Genomic DNA, 20827 nt, shown 5'->3' on the forward strand with positions numbered 1-20827 from the left:
TAGTCAGTGTTTTTTCCTAATTATTAACTACTTCTCTAATATTCTATAACATTTGTTTTGTACGGTTTTCTTTTATTTCTGTTTAGAATATTTGCCATGTTTATAATGTATTCCAGAAAAAATATCTGAAGAGACTATTCAATGAAAGCATAGATTTGTTGCCCAATCCTTCACCTAAAAAACTGTGCAGTGAAAGAAGAGATTAACTACAGATCCATTGCTGAAGGTGATTAACCAGTTGAAATAACTGGTTAAAATACGGTAACAACTAGTATTGGTATTTATTTTTACTTACTTAGTTAATTCTTTGAACTCCTCGTAAGCTTGAACTGTCGTGGTCAGTTCACTTTGTTTCTGCATTAGCTGTGCCTTCAATCTCTCCACTGACACAGAGGAGACATTCTCAGCGGTTATCGGAGTGGAGTGAACTGGTAAAACTTAAAAAGGAGAAACAAGTAGGTCATATAAATCCCTTAGCCAGCTGAAGTGGAACAAAGGGTCTGTACAAGTAGATTCCTTCCAAGTAACCTTATTTATTTATTTTGCCATGTATATTGCAGCTGGCAACAAGTAAAAGACCATGTGACAGCTTAGAAAAAAGCAGACGGGAGTAAATAGACTCCACTATATATGTTAGCCACACTAGTTGGCAGTGTCCGGCTCTGTTGTCATATTGAACAAGATGCTGGAGACACCAGTTTGAGGCCTCTAATACAGCAAGAAGGAAAATACCCCTAGTCAAGCCATGAAGAAAGCAAGGGTTTCATCATCTCCAAGTTTACCAGGGGTTATAAGAATCTTGTGAGCGTAGCGTGGGTAAAACAAAGTCCCAAGAGCATGGCGCAAAAAACAAGGCGTCTTTATGCAGTTTCTCCAAGTTGGAATCATGGCAGGTTGCACCATTTCTCCACGACAATGGAAGGCATTATTATGGCCTCGGAATGGGCAGTGGGAGGAGAACGGTTGGCTTCGGCATACAGCTACTTGGAGCAGACATGGATGACATGACCACTAGGACTACATCGGTAGCCTACACCAAATCAGTTACTTGGCAAACTAGCCAACATCAGATGGGCACATGTGCAGTTCAAGCCCACCAAGTCAAGCATCTCCATCAAGGTAAAGTAGTGGATAAGGTATTCTATACTGATGAAGAGTCCATTCCGACTGTGTCAGAAAAGCCTGTAAAAAGGAGTCTTGGGAGGTGGTACGGGGAGATTTAAAAATGACACAATTTGTATATTACAGCAAAGCTACGTCTTGGTTAGTTCCCACCTCTTATGTCCAATATTAGCATGAAGTAAATAACAACTACTCATGTGACAATCATAATTGAACATGAAATAAAAGTCTAAAATGCATCAGTATAAAATATGTACATGACTGTCAGAGGGGGTGTGGGCAGATCCTGAAAACATAAGATTACATACAATACTGTAATTTGAAGATACAAACAGGAAGGCATTTATTCAGGACTTGCCAGTACATTTACTGTGGAAATAGAGGGGTTGTATCTGACAGACAGAGCAACATGAGTCACTTGAATGATGAACTTAAAGAACATTTTCAAATTCTGTTTGAAAATAAACCAAAGAATAATATTTACTACACTGTTCAAAAGTGTGGTCTAGTTTGAAAACGATCTTTAAAAAACTGGTGTTAATGTAAGAATATGCAATACAACCCATTTAGCACACGTTTAGGACTACTGAAAACAGGAAACGTATTGTAGTCCAAGATTAATGTGAAATCAGCCATTAATCTTTAAAAACACAATATTATCATTTTACCCATATTAATGAAACATACAAAACTGACACGACCCCTTCATGGATATTGTGTTTTGTTACCTCCAGAGCTCTTGTCTGCCTCCAGGAAAGCCTTTTCCAGCTCTGCTGCGATCTGAGTGTTGATCTCTTTGGCTCTCATCACGGACTCTAGCGAGCGCAGCTGCTTGTTCTCCTCTCGCAGGCTATGATTCTCCGTGGCATATTTTGCAACGCGGGGATGCTGGTCAACCTGTTGGAGACAAAAAGAGCATGTAATTAATCCTAAGACCTCTACTTCTTTGTGCAAAGTAAAACTATGATGTTCAAAGAAAAAATGGTAATGGTAATCAAAATACTTTCCAGGAGCCCAGAAAAAACTAGGTTAAATCAGAATTATTCTTTTTAGTGGCTACTGTTTCCCTCTCTTTCCCTGCATGTGTCAAAAGATAAAATTAGTAAAATTAGCCACTTTTGTTTTAAAGCTCAAGTATATTCACAGCTGCAACACGTCTTGTAATTTCATACCAAGATAACTAAATTGTAGGTGCATAACATACACTTTGAGGATTTAATATGTGACTTTCATTTCTGTGTCAGTGTATAGTAGTCTATTCCTAGATCCTCACCTGCTCCCTAAGAGCTTGAATCTCCTGCTTGAGATGATCGATCAGGACATCTTTCTCGTCAGAACCCAGGCATCTCCCAGACTCTTTCAGAGTCTTCTCCAGTCGAGCAATGTGCTCCTCCCGGAACTTGACAATCATCCTGGTGGACTGAATGAACCTCTCTTTTTTGGCCCAAGCATCCTCAAGCTGTGCCACTTTCTGCATGAGATTCTGGAAATGAAACAGAAAGGAAACAGTTCTTAACAGGCAACTACACAGGGCATGCACACACACTTTATATCACAAAAAAAGCCACAATCACTTAACCCAAAGATGGTACTGAACAGTAAGAACTGTTCTGCGGGCTTAGCATGGGTTAAGGACAATATTGCTTTTACTAACCGTAAGGTGTGTTTACACTTACAACTCAGACCTGAGCTGGCTTAGGGTCAATCAATTAAAAGATGATTCTTATCATTTGAGCCACCAAGTTTACACTTGATCACAGACGTAAGACGGCTTTTCAAAATAAGGCAAAGACGACGCGTCCTGCTGGATTTAAAAATAAGACCCAAGCCACCACAAAAGTGGGTAGTGAGGGGCTCCCGAGTGGTGCATCCAGTAAAGGCGCTCAGCATGGAGTGCAGAATGTGCCCTATAGCCTGGAGATCGCTGGTTCAAATCCAGGTTATGCCATCGCCAGTCATGGCCAGAAGTTCTCAAGGAGCACAATTGGCCGAACGCAGCCCAGGAGAGGAGGGCTCAAGTCGGCAGGGAAATCCTTAGTTCACCACACAGCAGCAACTCCTGATAGGCGATAGGGCGCCTGCAGGTCTGCTGTAGAAGCCACTCAGATCTGTTTTGTCTTCCGGTACTATGGTTCTGGTGGCTTTGCTGTAGACCTGCAGTGTGAAAAGACGGCTTGGCAGGACACATTTCGGAGGACACATGTCTCTGCTGCCCTAGTCGGTGTGGGAGTTACAGCGGTGAACAGGGAAAAAAATAATAAATTGGGCATTCCAAAATCGGGGAGAAAACCGGTAAAAATCATAGTCGACGACTAAAAAAAAAAGTGACATGCGAGGTCTCAGAACCATGTTTGAACAACAGTAACCATCAACCCGTCTACCTTCCACGATTCTTCTTCTATTGGTGTAAGTTGCAATATATTGTATTTATCGCATTCCACGTGGATAATGTCTCAGTGGACAGGGTTAAGGTTAGACCCTGGTGTATATTAAGTACTTTGAGTTGAGAAATGATTCTGGAGAGCTTTATTAAGGCAACAGGAGTGCTTTCAACAGGTTCTTTAAATATAAACTAGGATGAGATGACAAACAGAAAGTCATACAAAGTAAAACTAAACAACAAGAATGTATTCGTCAATATAACCCAGTCATACCCATACCAATAATACAACAGTCGCTCCTAGATCACATCACAAGCTTCAACTTATCTCTCTGCATTTAAAAAAAAAAAAAGTGTGACATTATATAGAAATGTTTATCCACAATATTGATACAGAAAACTTAAGCGGCTAGTCTCTTAACACAGAAAAACTAGTGAGTAAAATGTGCTCTTTTCCCACTGGCGGATGACAAAAAAGACTGCACCGTGTACAGAGACTGAAAATTTTAAAATTTTAAAAAAAGGAGGCATGCACTTCATTAGAGTGCGATCCATTGGAATACACAGTGCTTCCCCAGACTCACAAAACTGGTAAAGACGTATCTATGCATCCCAGGTTAATCTTTGCCTGCAGAACATGTTTTTTTTCCCCTGCGGCTGGACTTGCAGTCAATCGTTTGCACACAAGACTCATCCCGGGCCATGTTGAGATGAAAACAACTGAAAGCATGTCACTGAAGTTGAATGACACAGTTAAACTATCAATAAAATGTTACTATTATTATTTATTTCGTCTTTTAAATAATGATTTTTGAATGAAGCAGAACCGACAAACCACTAAATATTTTGAATATTCATGGCTTTGTGTTCCTCAAATTGATTTTTATTCTGGACCTTTTGTTCAACTGGATTTTTTAAAAACTAAAACAACTGAAGTTTGGAGACAATTAAAACGATTCAAGGAAGACAGCTTTGTAAACGAAGATTAAAATGTAATGTGTATTTTGTTTCTTTTTTTTTTAACTAAGGATTTCTGAATGAAGTAGTTTTGTTTTTCAACTTGAAATTATAATGGTTTTGAATATTCCTGGATTTGTGTTTTTCAAATAGATTTTTGATCTGTAACTTCAGCACTGGATAAATGATTCTTGGAAAGTACACTAACATAAGCAGCATATAGATTATGTACGGAATAGGATGTATATGCCAGTGTCACATTTTCTTACCGTTTAAATCAGTGGTGCGCAAACTTTTTATATGCTGCCCCCCCCCCCCCTTTACTTTGTATACATTTTTGCACTGCCCATCCCTGAGTCCACCCCAGTAAATGTATTTTAGGAGCAAAGTTTGAAAATATAAAATCGGCGTATAACACCAGTAGAGAACTGTGAACCTCGAACTGGATTTTACTAATTCAAGTCACACTTTTTTTTGACAGAAATAATTGTTCCAATTCAGGGGGGAGAAGGGACGGACGGACGGACAGTCCTTCCTTCCTGTTTTGTGCCTGGAACACCACTTGTGGCAGCCATCTTGAGCAGGCCTTGCGCATCATTACATTAAAATCGTGGTGTCGGATATAAAAAACAACAGATATAAAACCAACTACAGCTGCTTCCACAACCGCTTGTGATTTTTGTGTGTGTTTTTTGTCCAACAGAGTTCATAAAAAAGCTCACCTTTTTTTCATTTTCACTCTTCTCCCAGAAGAGCATAGCTTCCAAAAAATTGTTCCTGTATTCTTTGCTACACACACCAGCAGGTTCAGCATCTAGAATAAAAATGCAATTTTAGTAATGACAGGAGGTGAACCCTAGGGCCAGTGTTGATTGAATAAGGAAAAGCCACCTGTTGCTTGTAGATGCTGTTGTAGCATTTGCTTAGTAGGTACTGTGTGCCGCACTTAATTGCGTGGCAGCTGCCTGGCCAGGCGATCGTATGGTTCTCAATAATTAGCTAGATAGATAAAGGTGTTCATGAAATTAGTCTAGTGTTATAAAATTGCACTGTCTTGGAAAATTATTCCAACGACCAAACACTGCAATAAGTGCTGTTCATTTACTCAATATGACGTGATGGGTATCGCTGCACTGGGTCTCTGAAGTTGTTAGTTGAATAGGTTAAGTTGTCCCTAAAGTTAATCCTGTTACATAAAATAGGGAAACAGTGAATTTTGATGACACTAATTGTGCTTAGCAATTACATAAATTGGTGTTAAGCTGTGTCTTGTTTAAGGGAAGGGTTTCATTCTCTTTAAATATGCTCGGTTCTGTATGTTTTTGGGGGTCTCTTGGCTGGTTGCTGTCTGATCCGCGTTTGCCACGTGTTTATTTGTTGCACAAAAAATAAGTAAAAGAAAACCAGTTTAAGCGATTATATCCAAAGTTTCCAGTTATATGCTATGGAGATACCTAAAGCCATTAGTCTTGTGTCCCTTGGGGGGTGCTGGCTTTACATGTGGCCCTTAGGTTGTCCACTTTGCTGCAACAGGTAAATCGAGCACAAAAACCAAAATGTGAGGTAAAGTGCAAGTCTGACTAAACAAAAGTCTGAGAGGATCAAACAAAAGTGGCAGTGAAAATTCTTCAGACACTCAATACGACATTTGCTTTTCATACAGTTCATAGAAAAAACAATACCAGAAAAAGATTAAAATTACCATTTGTGCCAGATGCCCCCTGTGGTATTTCCCTGGTCACCCCCTGTGGTATCTGCCCTGCCATTAGCTGGGAAAGCTGCTCCTTCAGCTTCCTAACCTCTGCCTGGAGCTGACTCACATTCCCTTGTGTGTCCTCGTTTACCACAGCCTAAAATAAAAAACAAACAAAAGAAATCGTCACTTAGAGTATTATGTTAATAGCCCAGGTAATAAATCTTACAGCAGACCAGTGTAGGAAAGACACCTCCACTCAAAATTGACTTACTATTGTCAGTCAGTCACACATTCACCTAACTATATATAACATTTTAAAACAATTTATTTAGTTGGGTTAAGGAGGGGAGTCGCACCTTATTCTTAATCAACTTGGCTCGCTGGGCAAACTGCAGAGTGGAGAGAGTCTCACCAAAACACCTGGAGCCGGGGTGGACGTTGGCAATGATGAAGGTCTTTGCGTTTCCACCGAGAGAGTCCTGGAATAGAACAAGAATTGTGGAACCTCTTAGCTGCTTAATCTAGATACACGGTACAACCTTGTTATTCTCATTAGGCAATAGATTTTATTATACAAAAGCCAGCCCCTACACTCATTGTACTTTAAATATTTTATCTAAGCAAACACCTTAGGAAATAATATATTAAGGAGGCAAGTTAAAAATAAAAAAAAAAAAACAATTAGGGGTTGTTACTTAAATTGCAAGAAAATAAGACCACACTAGTTCAAAATTCCTAAAGGAGGAAGTAATGTAATCCCAGTGAGTAAATCCATTGCTTGTAAAACTTTTTACTCATATCTGTTCAAAATTTAGACAGGACTATTTGAATATTTGTTCATTTGCATAACTTAAGCAAACCAATATATGTAACACTATTAAAAGAAAAATATATATACCAGAAGAATGAATAGGATGTGAAGGCCTTACTTTAGCCCACTGAATTAAGTAGAAAACATGGGAGAACTTTGGGAGAACTTTAACACATAGTTAAAGTTGCACATTGTTTTCTTGTGTGTAGTTATCTAGTTATTTTTTTTTTTTATTCACTTCTTTACAATACAGTGGCCATAGAAACATTTTAATAAAACAATAACGTCACAACTGAGGTTTTCTTCTGCCTTTTTTAGTTGAACAAGCAAACAAAAGCTGTCAAATTTAAACTTGAATAAACACTGCAGTAAAAGAGGAAGGTATATGGAAGAACCCCCAAACCCTTTTATTTTTTTTTTAAATTTACCCGGAGCAGAAAGGTCAGCTTGGAGTCCCTGTAACAGATGTGTCTACTCTTCCCATTGGACACATCCACCAGGGCCATGATCACCTGACCCAGGCAGCTCAAGGATCGATTGATACTGCCCGCTTCCTGGAAATGAAAGCAAAACCATGGTGCAATCAGTATGCCAGATACTACAACAGTACAAGGTACATCTCATCTCCACTATGACATTCTTTTACTTTAGTTTAGCTGATCAGACCAGATTTTACAGTGGTAGCCCATTTAGAAGTTGTTTCGAAGGCTGAAACCACACCCAAAAACAAACAAAGGCTATAGCAACTACAGGTACCAAATGCAAGTCCAAGGCGAATATACTTTTGATTGGTCTTGCACCTGTACCAGCACCAGAGCTCAACTAATGCAAACCCTGGATTTATCCAAATCAATGCCAATAAAACTCAGGTGTTAGTTAATTTCTCCTTACCTTGACAAATTCTATTAAAGTCTCCATAAAGTCACCACTAAATGAGAACTTGTTGAAACAGTTGGTTAAGTAAACTACTTAAAACTATAAAATGACTGGGCTGTGCCTGTCCACTAAGGTACAACCAAAAGCTATCATCACCTTCAGTCTAGTGCCTTCTGTATGGGTATCCTTTTGTCTCTCAGAGCCTGCCAAATCAACCAGGTTAAGTTGGCTGGTCCTGATGTTAACAATCTCATTGATCTTCTTCTTGGATTCTACTGTAACCGTGAAGACTGCGTGAGATCGGGAAGACTCTCTGTTCATGGAGGTAGAGGCCACACGCCGATTCCGCCAACCCATTGACAAAACCTAGAAGAAACAAACAAAAAACTAAATCATTAGAAACCAACTGCCAGCTGTGACGTTTTCACTAAAACTTTAAATAGCTTCGACATTTATGAGTGTTATCTTAAAAAGCTTACTATAAAATGTTATCAGTATTAAAAGGTTGCACAGAAAACAAATATGAAAGAGGAAAAGATGCAAGCACAGTAATTTAAGACATTATCATAACGAAAAACAATAGTCTGAGTTTTGTGCTAAAGCAGGGTCAACTGTTGCAGGGAAAGTTTCTCAAACTGACCAGAAAGGAGAAAACATAACACATAGTGTACTCAGTGTTTTTGGGTCTAGGAGTAACACACCCTCTAATTTGAACACAGAGAGTAAAATGTATTTTCAGGGGATAAAATGCAACATTACCTTGAAGTCCTGAGTAATCTTGATCAGTACTGTACATTCTTTAATGATAATGGGGTAGGCATTAAAAGAGCAACTGCATTGTTATTATGAACTACTGTACAACCACGCGAGTATTCTGCAAGGTTCTATCGACTCAGCGCATTATCACACAGACAGTGCCATCATGCCAGAGTTTGTCAAGCTGTGTCCCCATGCAAAGCTCGATTCTTCCTAATCCCTATTCTTACCAGTACTACGGTATACCATGACATTCAAACAGGGCAACGACGACTAGTTGCATTGCATTTTACTACAGCAATCGCAAAAAAACACTCAAAGACAGTTAGAAATCAACCTTTCGTGTTTTCACAGCGACTGTCTGCAGTTCCAGAGGAAATAATTGTTTTTGGCAAATCTGGTGCACATTGTTAGGCAACAATGTAGAAAGTAAATAATTTTTGATTAATTTTATGCTCAGGTATGAAAAGCTTCTCTCCCCTGACATGACAGGCACAGTCAAAAGTAGACGCAAGGCAATACTGAGGTTAGGATACGGGTCCAACAAGTTTCCCTTAGATGTAGTCGAGCCGAGCAAGAGGCGAGGACGATATATCAGCTGGAAACACATTTATTTTAATTTGTTTCCAGGTTCATTCAAACATGCAGCCCTACGCGTGCGAGACACATATACATGTATTCCCTTCGCATTTGCAGCACTGGATGGCACGTGCAATCAAGCTTTGTTTGCAGAGTGTCGAAATTAGTTCATTTTTTTAAAATGTCTTGCTGTTTTTATTTTAAATCGTGGGTTACACGATTAGGCATCACATACTTCATTCTGGTGCAGACTTGAGGTCAGTATAGTAACTGATCCACTACAACAATATTACATTCTTAAACTCACTGAACATGTTCAAACTTCAATATAAAGCCATATAGATAAACAAAATAATGAAATGCATTCATAAGTTACAAAACAGTTTGTTTAATATTATACAAGGGTTCCAGCTGGATTTGTAGCTGGATTGGGGTGTTTACGCTTCAGCCTGTGTAGCTTCAAATTTCTTATTCTTCCTGCGATTGGCTACAAAGACAATAGGGCTAGCCAGAGTTTGGATAATGTTTATTGGGTTGGTTTTTCTTGTGTACAGTTTCCTACTAACTGAAGACATTGTATTCTGGGAGATGTAGTTGTTAGTGGAAGTTTAAGAGGAGGCGGGAGGAGAGGCAGACAAGCTGTGCAGCAAAATTGCTATGCGTATCTTTACACATTCAATTTTAATTGAGCGTATTTCTGATTTTTTAATGCACAAAAATGGCAGGTACGCAGCTTATCTGGAACGCTGAGTGTACTGCCGAGAAATAACTAAATATTTAAGGAATTAAATAAAATGTAATGAAGCATTTCAGCCATTCACTAAATTTAGCTCTCAGAGGTGCTTATGAACATTTCCAAAATATATAACAAAGTGCTTGCTGTGGTGTAGTTAATATCAACAACAGCAGAATGAACATGCTGCAATTTAAACTTGTTTTTAGTGAAAAATAAACAGTAACATGTATTCACAATAATGGTCTCACCAGGACTTGACTAACACTGAGCATGGGAGCTGCAGCATGCCATCTCCCATATTACAACTGTACACAATTAAAAGGTGTGTTCATCCATTCTGCACACATTTTCAGCTAGTCCTGTGTTGCAGTGGCCTTGATGCTCCAAAAGTCCCTTTTTCTTGTTGATCTGGCCTTGCTGTGAGCAGTGCTGAAATAAAACTCCTTCACTGCCGTAATGGAGTACTTTGTCAGACACAACAAGCAGGCAACTTCCTACTAGTCCAGCACATGCTTTAACCATCCAATTGTTCCAGAATGCACCATTGCCTCAGAATGCACCATTTTAATCCCTTTTAAAAACAATGTTCCACTGGGAGGGACACCACCCCTCCCAAACCCCCCTACTACCTTGTAAGTGCCACATACCTTAAAACTAATGAAAACCCTGGTTGGTCTTGTCTTTTTTCACGTAATAGAAACTTGATTCAATTGAAAAATGACATCTCAAATCAATATCGACTGCCAAGTCTCACGTGACCTAAGGTTCCAACTGCGATTTGGTGGAGAAGCAGAGAAATGGGATTTTTATTAAACTAGTATCACAACCAGAGCATGTGTGCGGAGAACAGCGAGTCCATTTTGCTCAAAGCATGGAGCGGTGCAAGAGTGAAAAGCCTCTGGCACCACTCCTGCTCCAAAAGATGTTTTGCAAAGGAAATATATTTAACACTGTACATAGAAGATATGACCCATAAACAATGCAGCTTTTGTGACACTAACAATATTGTGCAATCTATGAAATCGCGCTAAATAATTAAAGCTTGGGGTTAAAGTACTCTTTTAGATAGCTGAAATCATGTCGTGTTTGGCTTGGGGTTGTCTTGCGAATGATCCCATCGAGGTGCAGAAGATTCACTTTACCCAAAGTGAGACTGAATTATTCTCCAGGGAAATTAAAAAAAAAAAAAAAAAAAAAAAAACCCTGTTATTGCCGTAACAAATATTTTGCAGACCTTTTGAATGTGTCAATTATAGTTATCAAATGTATTTTTGACAGAAATTAATGTTTTAATAAAAACACAATAGTACTCACTGGAACCGGATCCCTGATATTTCTATCCAGTTCATCGGTACCAAAGCAGGAACTGGGTACCCGTTTTCAAAGGAACCGGTTCGCACATCTCTACATTTTGGAAGTGATTTACACTAGCAGTGGTGCAGAGAGTGAGTGGAGCTGGCTGCAAACTTAGAGGCACTGGAGTGGAGCGGACTGGGGAAATGAAAGCCTTTGAGCGAGTGGTTTCAAAGAGGACGAGAGCGAGGAGCGACGTTTATGAGCGCTCCACTCTGCTCACATGCTTCGATTACAACACCCTTTTATTACATATTGAGACTTACAGTAATTCTATGGTATGGTATAGATGCACATGAACATTACCTGATAAGCCTCCGCTGCTGAAGTTACTACCTTCTCAACAGCTCCGTCAACAAAAACTCCCTTCTTCATATTTTCACGGAGAAAGAGACTGGCAGAGGCGCTGTCCAAAAGGTCGAAGATCTGCTCGTTGTAGATTTCAATAAAGGAACACTTGCACAGGAAACTCTTGTCAGCCTAACAAAACAAGACAGACAGTTTACAGATAGCAACTTTCGTAATCATGTTTATACTGGGGGCAAAATAAGTGACTATATAATTTGACACAAAGTGTCTGTTGATTAAAATTAGCATTATTGTTGAACTACTTCCCCCCCCCCCCAACAGAATGAAACTGAAGCACGTTACTTAAACTGATGAGTCTTACCTTTCCTATTTCTCTGTTTATTAGGAAAAAAAGATATTCAAAGCTACGAGGAATTACCCCTCGCATATTGTGAGTAAAGTTGTCAGATTCAGAAGGACCTAAAAAAGACAAAACAAAAAAACTTGTACTAAAACTACTACTACCAATAACAACTCTATAATATTACTAATATTACTAATAAATAATAATAATAATAAATAATAATAATAATAATAATAATAATAATAATAATAATAATAAATAATAATAATAATAAAAAACAAAACAATACATTGCTGTTACTTTTGTTGCAATCCTGTGACAAGTTGTTTAGATCAATTTAATACATGCTCTTTTATGGTGTTTGCAATTACTCAAATATTGTGTTTTTTTTGTTTTTTTAATCGCCAAGACTTACCCAATAATACCCAATGAAGTCAATCAAACGAAACCTCTGTTTTTAAAGTTGCTTTAAAAAGTTAAAGAACAATTTACTGAACAACAATGAAATTCAAGTTTAACTTCCACTTACCCAACATCGTAAATGTTTTACCGGATCCTGTCTGACCACTAGGAAGTCAAAAGAGAATAAAATACAAACTGTTTATTCAAGATAAGCTACCATTATTAAGACTGCACACTATTTAAACATTTAAATGTTGCCATTTATTTTTCTTTGTATAATGTTGTTGTACATCTCTTTAGCAGTGGTGGAGTCCCTTATTATGTTTCAGCATTGCATTTAACTGCAACATGCAACAAAAATATGGAAATGCTGTGAGATAACCAACCATTCTAACAAATATCCAGGTCTCTGTTGAACAGTTATATATGCAGTGTAATATTTTAAAGTACTGCTACTTACTATGCAAATATAGTGCCGTTGTATCCATTCATACAGGATTCTACAATGTTCTTAGCCACACTTGAAAAGACAGCTTCCTGTTAACAGGAACAAACAGAAATCGGCTCACTTTTAGAAAGACGCACCAACCATAAAAAAACATTAACATCTGATGGTGTATGTGTGTGTGTAATTATATATACACACACACATATATATAAAAGCAGTAGACTAATTGCTGTGAAGATCAGGTTTATAATAAATTTGGGGGAAACTACTCAAAAATTTAGAGGGTATAAAAAAAAAAAAAATGATACCCAATATACCGACTCTAAAATAATGATTTTCAAAACTGAAACTAATTTATTTTAGCAGACTTAGGGCTCTGTTCTAAAAGTTATTTACCCCAAATTGTCATTAAAGCATTTTCTACTCTTAAAAGATAAAACACCAATTACAATACAATTAAGAGACAATCTAACTGAACTAATTATAAATGACTTACTTTAACGTTGAAGTTGCTTATAGTTTTTTCTTTTAAATTAAGTGGCCATTGTTCACCTTTTCAATATTCCCAGTTTTTGGTCTGTAGAGTTTTTTTAGGGTTACTAATAATATGGCCAATAAAGTGTAGCAGGAACCCTCTTTTTCAGCTGTATTGTTTTTCAAAACATTTTTGAATTCTACCATCTTGCAAGAAGCTACTCATTGCCCATTGATCCATACCTGGGAAACATCCATGTCTGCCACATGGTCATACGTGAATACTCTTGGTTCAGGTTTGGAATGGAGTCGAATGGTGTTGAACGAGGTGACAGTCAAACAAAGGTTTTGGTCACCATCTGTTGACAGTCCATGGCCCTGAGCGAGCGGGCGTACTCTCACAAACACCTTGATGGAGTCTCCATCATTGCTGAAATACATATTTTTTAAAAATTGTTAAAACATTAAAAGAATGATAACTGCTGAGCAACTTTTTCTATGGTCAAATCCAGAAAACACACACAAACACCAGCAACAGAGCTCGACCCCAGCGCCAGCTCTCAGACAAAGGAATTCCAACCATAACTCAGTCTGGGGGGGAAAGCATCTCACCTCTGTCTAATAACTCACTGACAGACCAAGCAGAGTAAGCCCCCCTAAAAGAAGCAACACTGAACTCTGTCAGGAAGGAAACTGCTCAACAGAGATTATAAAAGATACTGCATAGGGTAGTGTGTGGTATGAGAACCTAATCCAAACACAGTATTGTACAGTAGATGCCGGTTATTAGCAACCCTGATAAAGACAACTTTCGGTTATTAGCAACATTTTCCCAGGAAAACGTACCTTGTGGTACATTGTAAAAAGCAGACAACATTGGACTACTGTACTTTGGTTGGTTATGTTGAGGGGGTCTTTGACAGTGGAGAGAAATCCAGTCGCTTATTCACCTGGACATATTGGTCACGTGTTTCTGGCAAAGACACCGGAAACCAGCGTACAAGAAGCTTGATAATATGCAAAACTACGATGGCTTGTTAAGGACATCAAAAAGAAAAAAAACATTCCATTCTCTCATGATCAGGAGACTTTATCCCAGAATCTCAAGAAAACGGAAGTAATTACTTCCGTTTTCCTGATATAACTGATCTGTCAGGAATACGGAAGTAATCCTGGTTTTCCGAATGCCAGCGACCGACGCTATCCATACTGCCTGTAATATTTGCACCAACTACTTTTATTAAAAAAAATATTAAAGATTATTGGTCGGGTATTATCATTCAGTCAATTTTGTGTCGTATTATTTTGTGTTGTCCTTATCTCTTAAGAATATGCATGTGTATACAAGGTTTGTAGTAAATATATATGCTGTCAAAAAATGTTTAGAAAATAATACAAGGACAGAACACAACGCTTTCTTACGATTTATTATTATTTGTGTCAGAAGAATCAGCAGAGCTGCACACACAGGAACAACGTATTTATTATTTATTTATTGGGGACCAAATGAGGCAGGCTGTGTTTTAAGACAACCTAAACACTTCATGGAAACCTGGTTTAAGAAAGCTGTAAAATATCAGTAAGTTACACAAGGCCAAATTGGAACTCAGGCACAAACAGTATTTTAATATGAATAAGTTTATTTGCATTTGGAATGAGAATTTCTCAGTCTAAAAGAAAACTATATGGAAACACACACAACCCGAAAACCCCATGGAGATTGCCCCACTGTAATCCATATAAACCTAGGTCGTTTCATCCTGTTGATTTCTCTCTAATTTATTTTCCAAAAGTACTGGTACCTTCACATACATTTGTTGGCATTGTATTAAAATATCGTGTCAGTGTTGGTGTTTTTATTAACATATCTACCTTGTGATGACACTGTACTTGTCGCCCTCATACTTCCTAGGTGCTGCTTTGTCAGACATTTACAGGTTCTGATCCGCATCACATTCATGCCAGCACACCTGATACCCCTCCCCCCCCCCCCCCCCCCAACCCCAACCCCCCCCCCGCGTGATGTTTATTTACCATTGTCATTTTTAGTAAAATAAAAGGTAACAGTACGTCATAAGAGCTGTCTGTGTTGCATGCAGTCAGATCAGGACAAGACTAAGGAGCATGGGAGCTGCATGTTCTTTCCCATATTTCCACACCATATTAAAAACACACTGTTGATGGTGCGAGTCACCAATTCCACCACAACAAATGTTCTGACGCTGCTAGTTATTGCAGGGGCTTTGCTGCTCCAAAAGTCTGTTTTTCTTCTTATTGAATCTGCTGTGAGCAGTGCTGAAATAAAGCTCCTTCATTGCACTAAATGGAGTACTTGGTCAGACACTACAAGCAGACCACTTAGTCTAGCACATGCTTAAGCCATGCAAAAAGGTGCCAGAATGCACCATTGTAATCCCTTTTTTCAAAATCCCAACTGAATCCCTTCCCACACTCTCCTCCCCTTGGCACTATGCTCCACTATGTGCCCCCTACTACCTTGCAAGTGCCATATACCTTAAAGCGAACTGGAAACCCTGAGTAATGACCTCAGTTTGCAATTCTGAGATAAATCATCACGTGATGAAACTGAATAGTTTTTTTTTTCTTCTTGTCAGCCTCAAAGAGCCGCTGTACAAAACTCAAGGTTTGCGTATTCTTTCCACAACTCCGAGCGCCGATTGTGAGGGTAGTTGGAAAGCTTGTAGTTGTTATTCTTACCTTACAAGCTGCGAGGAATCACCAGCATCCCCTAAAAATCAATGATAACAAAATTATAAATATGACAGGAAGAGAAATATAAATCAGACGTACACAGTGTCATCTCTTTATTATTACGCCACACAGGGAGGCAGCTGTCAATGCTATGCTATGTTGAGGCTACCTGGCTATATGTCACACTTACCTTTTTACATACGTCTAGAGAACTGCAACTACAAATGTGAAGATGAACCCTGACAAGGACATTCTTTAGTGCATCTTAAGTGTCAGAATATGTCGATTTAGGCACACTTTAAGTCCCTCATATTTGGAGATGTCCTAGCGATAACTTAAAAGCAAAAACTTTTTTTTTTTTAGTTCAATTGTTCATCTGAAAAATGTTGCTTCTTATCTATTCTAAGAAGGCACAATTTATTGAAATTAAACTTTAAACTCTATCCCTGATTGAGCATTCTTGTATCAAACAGCATATTTCATATACAATTTAAAAGGAGGCTTCTTACTGAAACTTGAAAATATATATTTTAAAAGCACCTAAAGTTAGCCAGCAAGTGATTCACTTTTTAAACTGTTAAATAAATGCAACTCAAGACAAAACAGTAAGCATTTCAAAAGTTGGATGATGGAATGGGTACTGTATGTTCAATGTACAATAACTTTTTCCTGAGAAATAAAAATTGGTAAGACAAATAAATCTCTAGCTGTAGTTCAACTTCGGAACTGAGTATTCCAGACGGTTTTATTAATAAGGCTATTTATTGCCTGGAAAAGGCAAATAAAAGGTTGGTTTTGTGAGTTTTTCCAATAGCATTACTATAGCCTCGCAGTTGTATGTTCTGTGTCATTTTAGTCCCCTGTGTAACTTCCGAATGGAGTGTTCCGGGCGGTTTTATGAATAATTAAACACCATTACCCTGAATACGCAGTTAAAAGATCAGTTCGGTCATTTATTTTTTCCCCAGTAGTATTATGTTATGCTCACTTAATTGCATTGTGTGTATAATTTTCTTGCTACATGCTACTTTGGAACCGAACGTTTCAGGTGGTTTTATTAATAAAGTAATTTTTGGATTTACACTATGACTGACAAATTTATTCCTAAAAATCACAAGTTACTCTTTTTTTTTTAAACCTATACAGTTCCAGCTAAAGCAACAGTCAAGATTGCTTACAGTACTCCTGTTCAATTCTTTCTTCCTACATGTACCATGACTAGGGGTCTACCTAATTTGCAATTTCGCAGAAATCAGGAAATTGAGGGGTCACCGTGAAATTCATCTCTTTTAGGGGTTCAATGCATAGCAGACTAGTATGAAGAGGAAAAAATAAAATAAAAAAACAATAATTTCAATTAACTACTGCTGCACACCGCAAGCGAGCAAACTGCGTATCTTAATATCTGTAGATAGGCTTTTTTTTTTGTTTATTCCTTCACCGTCCTGTGTGCATTGCACTTAGGCAACAACAACAAACAAACAAAAAATCCTCCTCAGACCATTTAAATATAATTAAAAAAATAAATAAATACTCCAAAGCAGTTAACTTTCTTGATTACCGTTCACATGACAACAATGTTTTAATCAACCTACAAGTGCGCCTGTATTGGCTTTTCTGTGACCTGTACTGTAAGAGGTGGTACAGAGTCAGTGTTGCATTGTTATTTTGACTTGGCATTGGAGGTAAAATAGCAACATTGGGCAAACAGAACAAAAAAAAAAAAAAAAAAAAAAAAAAAAAAGTATATTTTGGCTGAGGATCACATTAAGAACTTTCCCAAAGAAACTTTCCATGCAGATGGAGGGTAAATTGTTTTGCACATCTTGTAAGTGTCAGTGAACTAATGTTTCCTATTACATGTATTGTGAACTTATCTATTACCACAAATATTGTACCTGATGATTTTAAACTAGCAAGAGTTAGACCTCTCTTTAAGAACAAATGAGAAGAAGTCGAAAATTACAGACCTGTTAGTATTCTCTGATCAGTATCCAAAATATTAAAAAGATAAGTGTATACTCAATTAGAAAGTTACTTAATAGTTACATAATATTGTACAGTTTCAATCAGGATTCAGAGATGGGATTTTCTACAGGTGCATGTCTTACTCACCTTACAGATTATATTAGATGTGAAATTGACAACGGTAACTATACAAGCATGGCACTTGCAGACCTACAAAAGGCTTTTGACACTACTGATCAGAACATTTTATGTGAGAAGCTAGCAGCGATGGGTGTAGAATCGGTTATGTGGTTCAAATCATATCTTAGCACCAGGAAACAGTTAATGTCAATGGCGTTGAATCAAAGTTTATGGGTATTTACTGTGGAACACCACAGGGAAGTATCTGAGGCTGTTTGTTCTTATGTTACATTAATGACAGTCTACTTGCCAATGCAAGCTTCTACTTTATGCTGACCACAGTGCTCTTAGTATCAGGTAAAGATCCACAAGAAACTGGCAAAATATAAAGCTCTGAATTGGAATCACTTAGTCAATGGCTTATAGACAAACTATCATTGCATTTGGGAAAGACTGAAACTATCCTTTTTAACTCTAGGAGAAAAAGAAAAACACACTGAACTATGTCGTGTCACGCAATAATGTATATATAGAAAGAAAGTGATTATTAAATATCTAGCCATTCTACATAGCTATTCCACTAGGAATAGTATTTATAACTAGTGTGCCAGTGGTAAATAGCTCAGCTATGGATACTTTTTTATTTCACTGGCATACAGATATGGAATTCACTTCCAAACCATATTAAGAGTTTGAACAGCATGAATGTTTGAGGAGGTAAAGAAATGTTTCTCTAACGGAGACCGCAGATGGAAGAAACATTTCTGAATGCCCATGCGACCCATATTATAACATTTTAATATGCAATTTATTTTTATGTATGGTTTCTGCCCTTTTCATTTCAATGGAAACAAGTCTTATTTGACTTTTTGGGTCACCCTGGGTATTTGGTCGACATACTCTATCTATGTTTATGATTTTTATGCACATTGTTGGACTCCAATAATTGTCTCACTGCTGACCAATTTGAATTTTTTACCTTTTTATTCAATATTCCGCTTTCTTTTTTATGAACAATGTGGACTTTTACCAAATAAAAACAATGTGACACTGCAGAAAATACGATCGATTGCTATTTAGCTTCAGAATCGCACATTAAACGAAAGGCTACTACAGAGACTGCTGAACAGAACGTAAAACAAACAACAGCTTTCGGAAAACAAACTTTCAAGTCAACGCAGACAAAAAGTATTCTGACGGTTGTATCGAAGTTAAATCAGTACTACACGTACGATCTAGCACAGCCACCTCGGTTCAAACAACCTGTGGTACAGTCTTAATGTATGGTTAAGTCTTCACAACAGAGGCAGAATGTCGCCAACAACTACTTGGGGGTGTTGCAAGCCTGCCTTTAACACATGTCAGCACTCAGTTTTAGTAAAGAAGCAAGCATCACTAGTTTTAGGCGTTACGGTATTCTGAAATATTATTTGCTTAGGTGTATTTAATGTTTAAACAGGTCCGCGAAATCATAATTGTTCCATAATCTATCCCGCGAAAAATATGTAAAATCTCCGCGACTTAGCCCTAACCGTGACATTTCATGCACTGCTCGAATTAATGTTTTTGTCTTATGCGACTGTTACATTTGGAAGATTGCATGCCAGTTTGTCTCTGTGATTAATTTACTCTTGAAATTTTGCGATTTTAAAAACTCTCCCCCTGCAGTTTGTCTTTTTCATTGTCCAGAGTTGGATCCGATATGATCAAGACGAAGATCAGTATACAATCAAGAAAAATAATACATTAAATTAAGTCAGTGGAATTAGTAATACAACATTTACTGTAAGATTCTATTAGCAACGGTAAGTTTAAAGCACACAATGCATCAAAAACACCTTTCCAAGCACCTTAGTATACTTTCAATCTTCAGTCGCAATTGTTGCTCAAAGCTTTTGACACTTGAGCGTCATTAGTTTGTGATTGCAAACTGTGAGGGTGACCGATTTTTATTCGTGTATCTTATATTTGTTGCAAACATGCTTTTTTTGTTTGTTTGTTTTGTTTTTAACACTGAAAACAGTTATTTGCGACCTTAATAAATGACGTTTCAAGTATAGTCTGTTTTTCTTCAATTTAATAAAGACAGGTACTTCACGTTACCTGTTTGTTGACTCTATTTACCTGAAAAGCAAAAAAACACACACACACAAAACAACACAAGCATAAACAAATCAAACACGGCAAATGTTGACTTCCTAATAATAGCCTTTGTTGGAATGTTGTGTTTTACATTGCGAGTCAATTAGTATGCTTGAACTTAGTCTGAGAGGAAAACATTGATTGTAAGTTAGCAGAGACTGGACACACTCCGGCTGTCTACCGCGGGATCTCGGACATTTAAAGTGATGATATGGTGCTGCACAATGTAGTTGTTTATTTATACAGGTATTTCGTATTATTAAACAAAAAAACACCACACTACATGATGTTGCCGTGATCTGCTGTAGATGCATGTGTTACAGTATTAACAAAAAGTCTTGTTGTAGTCAAACTTTAGTGCTGCTTTTTCAAAATTGAAAAAATATAAACGTACCTTTTGTTCCGGCGCCCATGGTTCATAAACTCACTTCAATCGGATTAATATTTAATTCTAGTAAAACAATTCATGAACAATTTATTCTCCTAAATAAACTACTTCTACGATGTTTAAAAAAAAAATGGCGGAATTTCTAAATTGGCGCTTATCTAACCTGAAGTTACCCTATTGCAAGAGAACAGGCACTCCTCTATCACGTGTAAAGGCTGTCTGTTATTGGCCAGAACCTCGCCTTCAAAAATACGC

At 37.7% G+C, this 20827-nt stretch overlaps 1 protein-coding gene across 1 annotated transcript in view; it reads right to left on the reverse strand.

Annotated features, from left to right (window-relative positions):
• kif15 (kinesin family member 15) overlaps positions 1-20740 on the reverse strand; it is a 39868-nt gene extending 19128 nt beyond the window's left edge. The window contains exons 1-15 of the mRNA XM_041244811.1: positions 20579-20740; positions 15961-15991; positions 13486-13672; positions 12781-12857; positions 12448-12485; positions 11937-12034; positions 11573-11746; positions 7999-8208; positions 7395-7520; positions 6512-6634; positions 6162-6309; positions 5182-5273; positions 2396-2605; positions 1851-2019; positions 296-437 (exon numbers count right to left, since the gene is read on the reverse strand). Coding sequence (XP_041100745.1) covers positions 296-437; positions 1851-2019; positions 2396-2605; positions 5182-5273; positions 6162-6309; positions 6512-6634; positions 7395-7520; positions 7999-8208; positions 11573-11746; positions 11937-12034; positions 12448-12485; positions 12781-12857; positions 13486-13672; positions 15961-15991; positions 20579-20597 — 1844 coding nt within the window. The 5' untranslated portion in view covers positions 20598-20740. The remainder of the gene's footprint in view (positions 1-295; positions 438-1850; positions 2020-2395; positions 2606-5181; positions 5274-6161; positions 6310-6511; positions 6635-7394; positions 7521-7998; positions 8209-11572; positions 11747-11936; positions 12035-12447; positions 12486-12780; positions 12858-13485; positions 13673-15960; positions 15992-20578) is intronic.
• Positions 20741-20827: the final 87 nt, after the last annotated feature.

The sequence above is a fragment of the Polyodon spathula genome, chromosome 3, assembly GCF_017654505.1.
Source record: "Polyodon spathula isolate WHYD16114869_AA chromosome 3, ASM1765450v1, whole genome shotgun sequence".
NCBI classification, from domain to species: Eukaryota; Metazoa; Chordata; class Actinopteri; order Acipenseriformes; family Polyodontidae; genus Polyodon; species Polyodon spathula.